At 43.8% G+C, this 10,568-nt stretch overlaps 1 protein-coding gene across 1 annotated transcript; it reads right to left on the reverse strand.

Moving 5' to 3' along the window:
- Window positions 1-611: 611 nt before the first annotated feature.
- Window positions 612-9,039, reverse strand: LOC110988347 (microfibril-associated glycoprotein 4-like). Its single transcript, XM_022251746.2, has 4 exons — window positions 8,604-9,039; window positions 8,147-8,292; window positions 3,016-3,277; window positions 612-2,549 (listed from the first exon to the last, which is right to left on the reverse strand). The coding sequence occupies exons 1-4, from the start codon at window positions 8,956-8,958 to the stop codon at window positions 2,293-2,295; spliced, it is 1,020 nt and encodes a 339-aa protein (XP_022107438.2). The 5' UTR covers window positions 8,959-9,039; the 3' UTR covers window positions 612-2,292.
- Between the last annotated feature and the right edge of the window lie 1,529 nt (window positions 9,040-10,568).

Genomic DNA, 10,568 nt, shown 5'->3' on the forward strand with positions numbered 1-10,568 from the left:
CGGGTAAGCTCTTCTGTTGGGACTGTCCGTGAAGTCCAGGTGAGCGCCTTAGTACAGGTTCGAGACGTATGGCCGACTCGGCGGCCAGGGCTTAGGGGCTTGTCTCGTTCCTCCCTTGCATGGTCGCTCGAACCCTTTTGGGGGTTAAATGGATGGGCAGGGAGGAAGTGCGGTGGGCCGGGAACCCGAGACCCAGAAGAGTCCTATATGGAAGCCGGTAACTGCGATTCCTTGCGAATTTCAGGAGTCCGTGCGCCTGAATGCTTGGTCAACACCGCATAACTTTTGGATTTTTTTCCCCTCACAAGATTTTTTTCACTTCCCTGGGCGCATAACCCACAAGGCAATTTTCTAGGTTGGAATACAGTGAGCTAAAGGTTTGATGCTGATTTACTTCATTTGTAATCTTAATTTTCTACATTTTCGACAATAAAAGGGATCTCAACCGTGTTAGGGTTTTATTTCTTCTAAGTGGTCTAAAAAATAATTGTTTATGGTTCAGAAGTAACAGATCCAGGGGTGGCACAGTCGTTCGCAATAAAGTAATAACGTAAATATGACGGACAGCTTTGTTTTTTATCATAATAGCACTCACCCAAGTTGAGAAATCGCTCAGAAGTATCTGTCCTCATGCAGGTGTAATGTTTTTAATGAGGAATCTTCTATTTTATTCTAAAAACGTACAGTTATAGATGAAATTCCTTTTTTCCAAGTTAGCGCCATTAATATTCCTACTATTATTATTATTATTTATTTGACCATCACAAGAACAAACAAAGTAGAAAACTAATGTAGTTAGAGGGGGCCTCAGGGATACATTAACTACCATAAAAATCGTTTAGGTTCAGGTATGACTAGGAACTGACCTGGAGACCACAATCACCACATGGAGGAAAGGGGCGGGGTGTTTAAGGGGGCGAAGTCTGCTCGGAGGGCTACAAGCAGTCCCGCCGCTTTTTTTTTTTTTTTTTAGATATCCTTGTACATTATTCTGGAGGTCGTTCTTGTCATTTTTTTAGCCAGTGGAAAAAAAGGTTAAATTTGACAATTTCCAAGATAGTCTTGCACTGGGATGGCACGTTTGATACTGTGAACTATGATATTAAATTTTACTTACAAATTTTGATCCACTTTTTTTAATTTTCTGATTTGTTTTAAGAAAGACGGTGGCGACGTTTCACACATGACAAGAGAACAAGACAAAAAAGAAACGACCCAAATTTGCGGGGGGTCTTTAATTCATTAAACCTTTGTAAGCTGGAGTTTGGCAGTTTCCTAATCACACTAATATCAAGCTGTAATCAAGTACAAATTCAAACATGTTTAGAGTATCGATAAATATTATAAATTATGAATGCAGGCGATTCACACTGCTGTCCTCCATAAAGCGGTTGTCAAGGAGAGGCCTTTTCGAAGTGCGTTATGGGATACACACTCGAAAATGTACCATTCGTGAACTGCGCCGTGCGCGGGAAACTGCAATTTTTCCAATTGTTTGTTTATTTTGGTTGAAAATTTCAACATTGCTTATTGCGATTGAGTGCTTGGTGGTCAAAATGATGTTTTTGTGTGGTGCCTGAAACGACTTGATAAATCAAATATCAGCAAGTTACGTACCAAAGTGCGCTAAATCGTGATAGCATGTCGACCTTAAACTTAAAAAGTGGCCTGTCTGCGGCAAACTCTTGGTGGCGCACTGTATTGTGTATCGCCCGTATTACTCGAAATGGAGAGCTTACATTACTGTTACATGATATTTGGGCACAGTGTCAAGAGTGTATACAGTCTGGAAATAATGCAGTAACAGAAAACTCATGTTTAAACAAGCCAAAAGTTTACCACTGTAGTATTGTTCTAAAGGGCAGGGTCTGGATGAGCGATGGAGATGAGTCGGAGAGCATTCTTCACTGTCAGCGACGGACCCTGAATTTACAAGTAAGGACGCCCATCGGGGGTCATCAAATAAAAGGAATATAAACCCAAAAGTTATTGCAACTTATTGTTTTTGTCGTTGAATGTACAGTCTAAACAGCACAGCAGAAGGAAAATAAACATGAAAAAAAGAAGAAAGTGTAGGAGAAAAAGGAAATCAAAATCGTAACACAAGGTAGAAGGAGTCTGGATCCTTTAGGAAGTAAAATGTACGACAGAAAAGAGAGGGCATCTGATATTTTTAAACCCCTTACAACCTTGTTGGTATGACAACCCTGTTTGCAAAGTTTTATCTAAAATTACTAACGGGCTATCGACAAGACCATCATCTAGATCAACCAGCAAATTAACTCCATGAAACTAATTGCTGGCTGCCTTAATTTTCATCTCGGTTCGTTTCAATGAGTAGTAATGTCCTCGCCAGTCGGCCCAAACTACACCCAGTCCGAGCTGAAATGTCTGTCCACTGAGGTACAGGCCGTTCAAATTTGATACGTGACAGCCTGCTGCGTACCACCAGGCGCCAAAGTACTCTGAAGCACAGTTAAAACCGGCTGGACCGTTGTCTCGGTCTTTAGTGGTGAATGGAAGGTTATTTTGATAAGATAATGAATCACCTGAAATAAATAGATCAGATAGCAGTCTGCATTACTAAGTGATAATAAAGGAATTCATTTTGAATGATGGTAGTCTTTATTAATGGTATTTAGATTCAATTACTGTTTGATGACTTGACACCTTTTCTAGGGGGCGTACACCAGTGCTGTTCACACATTCACATCATAAGCCATTCTCAATGGAGAGTATACAGACTGCTGTAATTTTAGTGTCTTGTCATTCTGTAAATGCAACCTAAGAGCCCCGGACTGAGCCAACAATAAAGGGCCCGATTTTCTAGCAACGGGTTGTCCTTTGGTAGGAACTGCATTTTGCTGGTTCACGAACGACTATGGAATTCACACGTTGCGTGCGCGTCGCTACCAACAAAATCAACACTCCAGACCGACATGGCTCTTTTCATCTTCTGCTCAAGACAAATTACCTGTCTACTGAAATCTTTAAACTCTCACATGAAAAACCTACCAGCTGTTCCTGTATAGCCTCCCACCGTCAACTGGTAGTTTTCTCTCCCACTGGCAACACGAAACGTGTCATATTCGGCGTATCTCGTGTTGTCTCCGAAGTCCTCAAGATCGACGCGCAGTCTGTACTCACCCTGAGCGGTGAGTCGATGCAGGTTGTCATTGCCGAGCCAGAACTCGCCGTTCAGGTCACCGAACCCCTGGCGGTAGCTCTCCCAGCCACGATAGAAGTCAACAGAGCCGTCTTGACGCCGCTGAAATACCTACAAACAAAGCAAGAAATGCTTTCAGTGATGTAGTTTGATGGTTAAGTAATTTGCAGTGAATAGATTGGAGATGTTAAACATTCAACATTACTGCAGTGGCACAGTGGATTCAAAAGCTAACGCAAATTTGGGCTCATTCAACAGGATATGGTGGGAGAACAAGTTTTATTCATGGTCGCGACGTCCTTGCTTTTATTTGCCAGTGTTCTGTTCTTAGGATTGGCTGGTAATACTTAATAAATAAATGAACTGATTACTTTCTTTCCTACTGACCCATTCTTTATCGTTTTGTAAAAACGAAGAAAAAAACAACCCGGCAGGGGGCAAGTTGCCCCCCGCGTTTAATACACCATTGCACTACTGTTAATTTCAATAAAATCTACTCCAAGACCTCCTAAGGGTGGATGGGGACGACTACATGCGTGAGGTTAAGGTTTTAGTTCAAATGATCTGTGCCTCACCCCTACCCCCAGGATATATCCTGCATGCGCCACTGTTGACAAAAAAGATAATTAATAAGAATAAGTTTGCTAATGATGATTAAAAACTTCGACCCAGTTTGCTTTTAATAGTTGAGAATTTACACTGAGCAGTCGGAGACGGACGTCCAGTTTGTTACACCGTGACGATGAAATTACATTCTGCTATTTTGGATCAATGTCTGGTTAATTTTTGTGTTTGTTTATTTGTTGGGTTGTATGTTTGTTTGTTTGTTCTTTTACATTGGACAAGGTTTTAAGAATCACCAAAAAGATTATGGTAGGCCTATATTTTACTCTGTGTATGGGTATTTCTTATTAATTCCCACCGAGTGTATTGGAAAGTGTCGCATGGCTGCCTTTGTACAATATGCCTGTACTCAAAATATGGGTGAAAACGAAAACATTACTTGAATAACTAACATCAACGAGATGGTTAATCAATCTCCAACCAAAGGCTGGAATTCTTAATTAATGTCCAGATGCTGATGAGATTGTCCAGGCTATCAACATGCAAAGCAAGAGGAAAGCTCCTGGTGCAGATGGCATTCCAGCTGAAGTCATCAAGAAGGGAGGACCCACATGAACAGAAGTGCTGTACAACAAAAGAATCATGGAATGGCACAGTTGTTCCAGAGGACTGGAAGGATGCACAGTTGGTGATGTTGTTTAAGAAAGGCGATAGACAGATGTACGGCATGAATAGAGGCATTTTAGAATTGTATTTAATTGATCTCTGTAGTTTGTAGTATGTAATGAGTTTTTTTTTCAATTAATTAGGGCCTATTGGGTGTTATAGTTTGTATGTATATTGTTGGGATCTCAAGCTATTCATGGTGACAGATGACTAAGATGGAAAGCTTGCGGTAGGCACCTGCAATATCTCTTTTTGAGTCTGTGTGGTTCTGATAAGAACCGGAGAGGCTCAACGTTTCAGAGAGTGTGCTCTGTCCGTCGTCAAAAGACTGAAGAGATGCCGACAGGGAGTGGGGCTTATATGCTGGTTGGAGGTACTGGAGTGTGACGGATCCTGGTGTGTGGTCAGGTGGAACGGTGGATCCTCCTGGGTACTGATGCATGTCAGTTGGTCCTGGGCTGTGGTGGGGGAAGTTTGCCTGGGTACAGGAGACCCTGGGCGGGGGGGGGGGGGGGTTGAGTCTTAGGGTATAGAGGACCCATCAGACCGGGAGGTGAGGAGGGGCTGCCAGATATCGCTGATGGAGAAGCCGATGTCTTGAGGTACGGTGGGGTGCTTGGAGATTTCCAAGGCTTCTCTAATGCATCTTGGGTACCACTGTTCAATGTTGGCGATGAGGTGGGTTTCTTCCCAGTTGATGGTGTGGTCTTCGGCGTGGGAATGTTTGATGATGGCTGACTTCTCATATTCCCCCTTTCTGCCATGGGCTCTGTGTTCTTCGATCCTGGTAGGGAGGTCCCTACCAGTCTCTCCGATGTACACTTTGCCACACTGGCAGGGGATCTTGTATGCACCTGGTCGGCGGTGTGGATCTTGCCGGTCCTTGTGAGAAGTCAGCATTCCTTGGATCTTGAGGGGGGTTGTGTGGAACACCTTGATGTTGTGCTTGCTCAGGATACGCTGGATGTGGTGGGAGGTACGTCCTAGGTAGGGGAGAGTGACCGAACTAGGGGCCTTATCTAGTTGGCTTTGGGTATAGGGGACCCAACGGCCGGGAGGGGGACTTGATCTTGGGTCTTGAGTTTTGATCTGCTGGGGCTGGTATCCGTTGCGTTGGAGTGCCGTGGAGATGTGGTGGAGTTCCTTGCGCAGGTGTTCTTGGTCGCATATGTTATAGGCTCGGCGGATGAGGGCTCTGTTGACCGATGATTTGATCTTGGGGTGGTGGAAGGAGGCGCTGTCGAGGTACCGGTCGGTGTGGGTGGGCTTGCAATAAATAAACCTGCTGGGCAAGACTGCCATCCTCCCTTCTGGACACCTCAACATCAAGAAACGAAATGTTGCCATGCCGCTCTTGTTCCATGGTGAATTGGATGCTGCTATGAAGCCCGTTGAGGTGGTCCAAGAAGAGTTGAAGCTTGTCTTGTCCGTGCTCCCAGATGACGAAGGTGTCATCCACGTACCGGAGCCAGATCATGGGGCGGTGGTCTGCTGTGGCGATGGCGGTCTGCTCGAACTCTTCCATGAATATGTCAGCTAGAACCGGGGATATAGGGGATCCCATGGAGGTTCCAGCTGTTTGTTCATAGAATTTGTCCCGCCACTTGAAGCTGGCAGAATCGACGCAGGTGGTGAGGAGGTCTTGAAGCTGGCTGGGGGTGGGGTCGGTGCGGTCCTTCAGGCTGGTGTCAGCTTGGAGTCGGTCTGTTGCTATGGTGGTTGCGTCGGAGGTGGGAACGCTGGTGAAAAGTGACACGACATCAAAGTTAACCATGATGTCGCTTGGTTGCAGCCGGAGGTCTTGGATAATGGACGAGAATTCATCTGAGTTCTTGATGCGGTGCTGGGTGTTGCCAACTAGGGGGCGAAGGATCTTGGCTAGGTGTCTTGCAGTGTTGTAGGTGGGCCCTCCTCTGGAAGCGACGATGGGGCGTAATGGGGTCTCTTTCTTGTGTATTTTGGGCTGGCCGAAGAATCTTGGGCATCTTGAGTTGGATGGACGTAGCTGTCTGTATAGTTGTTCTGTGATGTTCCCAGAGCGGTGGAGGGAGAGAAGCTTCTGCTGCAGCTTTCTCTCGGTGGCTGCCGTGGGGTCTCTTCGAAGTTCACGGTAGCTGCCGGAATTGAGTATATCCCTGACCTTGTGGTCATACTCAACCCGGTCCATAACTACCGTGGCGTTGCCCTTGTCCGCAAGGAGGATGTGGATGGATTTGTCTTGGCGGAGGGACTTGATGGCCGAACGGTCTTCTCTGGTGGTGTTGGGCTTGGGGTTCTTGTGCTTCCGGAGGGCTTGGCTGATGTCGAGGCGGATCTCATCGGCGGTGGTTTTGTCAAGGCGGCGGAGAGTGGGCTCAGTGGCTTGGATAATCTCTTCCTTGGGCAGGGACCGCGGAGTGAGCGCAAAGTTCAGGCCTAGGGCAAGAACCTTTTCCTCGCTAGAGGATAAGGAGCGCTTACTCATGTCAAGAAATATGTTGACCGGGTAAACCTTGGCCAGAGTTTGTACACAATTAAGACACTCAGTATTACACTCAATATCAATGGTTGCTCAGATATACAAGGAATTAGCAGTTGGTTTCACGTTTTCTTTCAGCAGCAAGTGGGGTTTTCTCAGGTATTGTTTTATCAAAATTTACCGACGTGTCGACATGCTTTGCATTGGCCAACAGTTGGGTAAACCATTCCAGTCGATAAGCATTATAAAATTATGACGGGGCTAGAACTGTATGTTTGGTAATTGAACACCGAATTATCGGTGTTTAGAAGAGAAAAAAACCGGAGTCATCCAAACTTTCATAAGGGAATCCAGATTACTATTTAGTCAATAAGACTTCTGGACTATTCTACATGCAAAGAGTAACTGCGCTGTACGGCTTGGTTTTAGGCAGAGAATTGCTTGATTCCTCAGTGATTGGAACAATGGAAGGCATGACACTGTACTTGATTTATTATCTCTGCTCAGCAATAAATAGTTCCTGTTGTAGGTTCATAATACCAAGGATTAGAGGCTGAGGGCAAAGTTCGAAGAGAAGGAAGCATCTCCACCCTTAGGTTACTCCTCTTACCCCGCACCCTACGACCACATCCCGATTCCACTCATATTCCTGTGACCCATTCCCATTCTGCAGGCCGATCTTCCCCCAGCCTCTTGTTCCTGTCCAAATAGAGAAGAAGGGAACACCTGGTTCTGTGGACCACCACCGCAGGGATAAGACACCACTGACGCGGCATGCTACTTAAAGAACTAGACAGACGCAGGATTGCCCGTACGCCACGTCACAATATACATGTATTTTCTCGATTGTTGGTTAGGGTCAACTATTTGCACGGCTTTGGGCAAAATGTTGGGCAAATAGCTCCCCTTTTTTATTCACAATGTAAATTAAGCTCTTTATAGCTGATCATAGCCGTTACCGTTATCACGAAGCAGTTTCGATATCACAAAAGAACACCTATCTTTCTAACTGATTTCGAATAATTGACCTCCGTGTTCATTTTAATTACTTGGTTGAGGCAAAGGTTTACCTCCCGAGGAATCAGTTAAGGGTTCTTACCTCCCAAGGAATCAGTTAAGGGTTCTTACCTCCCAAGGAATCAGTTAAAGGTTTTAAATTAATGCTTAAACTTGTTCCAAAATTGACATGTTTACATTTTTGAAAGAGGAGAAGTTCCTATGGCGATTTCTAAAAACCGTTTGTTTGTTTTTTCGAAATCAACACTTTTTGTAAAAATGGTGACAATAATTACCGTCCATCCGCCTCCATCTGTGTCCATATCACAGTACACACTGAAAGGTTCTTTTTCATCGGCTGGTTGAACTGTGTACACGCCACTGGAGGTCTCACCGTTTGCAAAGGCTTCGGAACAGTCCTTCGGGTGCAAAGGAGGGATGACTGAAAATCACAAAGGCAAAGTACAGGGATCATCCACGTCATTATCGAATTTGAAAATTTACCAGAAATCATTAACCCTTGAAAGTCTCAGCTCCGCAGAAATTCACTCACAAATATAGGGCCATTAAGGTTCAAGAGTCACATTACAACTTCAAGAATCCTAAGAAATATGCTCAATCCTGGCAGAATATAATTGTTGCTAAAACAAGTAAGTGAAATTTAAACCCCTCCCATAATTTTAACAATGATCAAAAAGTCTTATGAAGGCGATTAGTGTAGTCTGTATATTTGCCCCTGAATCACGAACCTACCGGATTTGTTTCTCAGAAGCTCAGCAAGCTCTTTGACTGACCCCTTCAGCTGGTCCAGCTGCAGTTTCACGTCATTCAACTCCGTGGACACGTCATCTACTTTGCTAGTGATGTTTGTTTCCAACTGAACCAGCCGGCTAGTTGTGCTGTGTAGTTCATTGGAAACAATTTCTTGGACCGTTGTACAGTTACAGGCGGTGTCGCAGTATGCTGAACCATCCAGCGGGTTGCCGTTTTGCTGCCAGCGGACTTGTTGAGCCTCCCTGCTACCGGTGGGATCGTCGCTCGCCGTAATGGCGGTGAAAACCCCGAACATGATGAATGCAACAACAAGAGTCTGCCGAAAGGACGCCATGGTGAAAGCTTACTGCACCGTATCTCATTGGAGAATGGTTTTAAGCCTAGATGCCTACCATTTTATAAAGATAATGTGCAACCCTAGCCTTAAGCTAATACTGTTATTGGTGATACTTTTGAGAGCGCAAAACATTTTTTTTCCCGAAATGGAGACACAAAGACTGTCAATAAATATGGAACCATATTAAATTAAGAAACCATCTGCTTAAAAATATCAAATGATACTTACCCGGTTTACCATAAGATGATACAACGAGATGCAAGATTAGGTTACGTACTATGCTTGTTTTTGTTCCCATAGTGTAATTTATGGAGTTCCGAGTCACAGATAAAATGCCCAGACTGCTCTTTTACTTTTGATGTTTTGGGGTCAGGAGTCCACAGTTTTTTATTTCATTTGTATACATAAATTAAACATTTAGAATTGAACAACATAAAGTTTTAAAATATGTTTCTGGAATACATAGTTTTCAGATTAACCATTACACATTTCGTCTTTCATTGGAATAATTACAAAACATCAAATTTTAACCATTACATATAATTGAGCATTGTTCATATCGTTTGCGATTGGTTTTGATACTAATGAAACATCATAGTCCATATATACTTGTTATTTTTATTTATCAAAATGGCCTACAAATAGTGTTGGCAGATGGGGCGGGTGGAGGAAAAACGAAGCCTCGTTGTGCAGCGGCCACCTTTCTTGGTGGACAGTCTCGACAAAAGTGCCACACCCTGGGATTTCGCACAGGCATTAGTGTACAGTTAAAAAGCACTTGACCATAAACGCCTTTGCTCGTGCATATTGAGCAAAAGCTGTTGCGTGATCTTCTTCTGTAGTTGCTTGGTGAAAGCAGAGAATGAACACTTTTTCCTTCTCTGATAAAGACGACTCGTGTCCCATAAATTCGATTAATGCTGTTTCACACGTAATCTGTTCTATTGTTCCTTCTGTTCCTAGACAATGTGCATACAAGTATGGAAAACGTATGATCTGGTGAACCTATGCCGTGCTGCTCATAAAGTATTTTTTTAAATTTTGGTTACATTTTCTCGCAATGCAAACCAGTTTTTCTTCGTCCTTATATTATGTATATAAGGGAAATGCACGCCTCGTTTATTGTCCATAAACCGTGGGTAGACCGAAGAAATTTGCTCGCGTATTCCTTTGGTATTATCTTTATTTTTTATGTTGTAACAAAAACAGAACTTGCGTTGTAGGCCTATGATAATAAGCAAACCGACCTGGACCGAAAGTGTAATAATTGTTCGCAAATCACAAAATCCTACCCTGGCATGGGATGGTGAACATTTTGGATAAAGGAAACTGAGTGTTCGCGTGCTACTTAAGATCCTTTTCCTGCCACACGTTTGCCTCAGACCCGATCATAGATGTTTCCCGGGGGAAACGACTTTTTTTCTCCGGGGGAAATATTTCTGAGGTAGGCACTCATCAGCTTTGTAGTAATAAATATTTAAGAGAGTGGATTATACATTTGAACAGTGTCGATTGTGAGTCTCATTTTTCGGTTTTCATCCCCTTTTATCCCTTGTGTTTTCCGATGTTGTTTTGCCTCCCCATTTGTAATTTGTTCCGGTAGGCAT

The sequence above is a fragment of the Acanthaster planci genome, linkage group LG10, assembly GCF_054643075.1.
Source record: "Acanthaster planci isolate LZ-2023a linkage group LG10, COTS_SCS, whole genome shotgun sequence".
In the NCBI taxonomy this organism is placed as follows: Eukaryota; Metazoa; Echinodermata; class Asteroidea; order Valvatida; family Acanthasteridae; genus Acanthaster; species Acanthaster planci.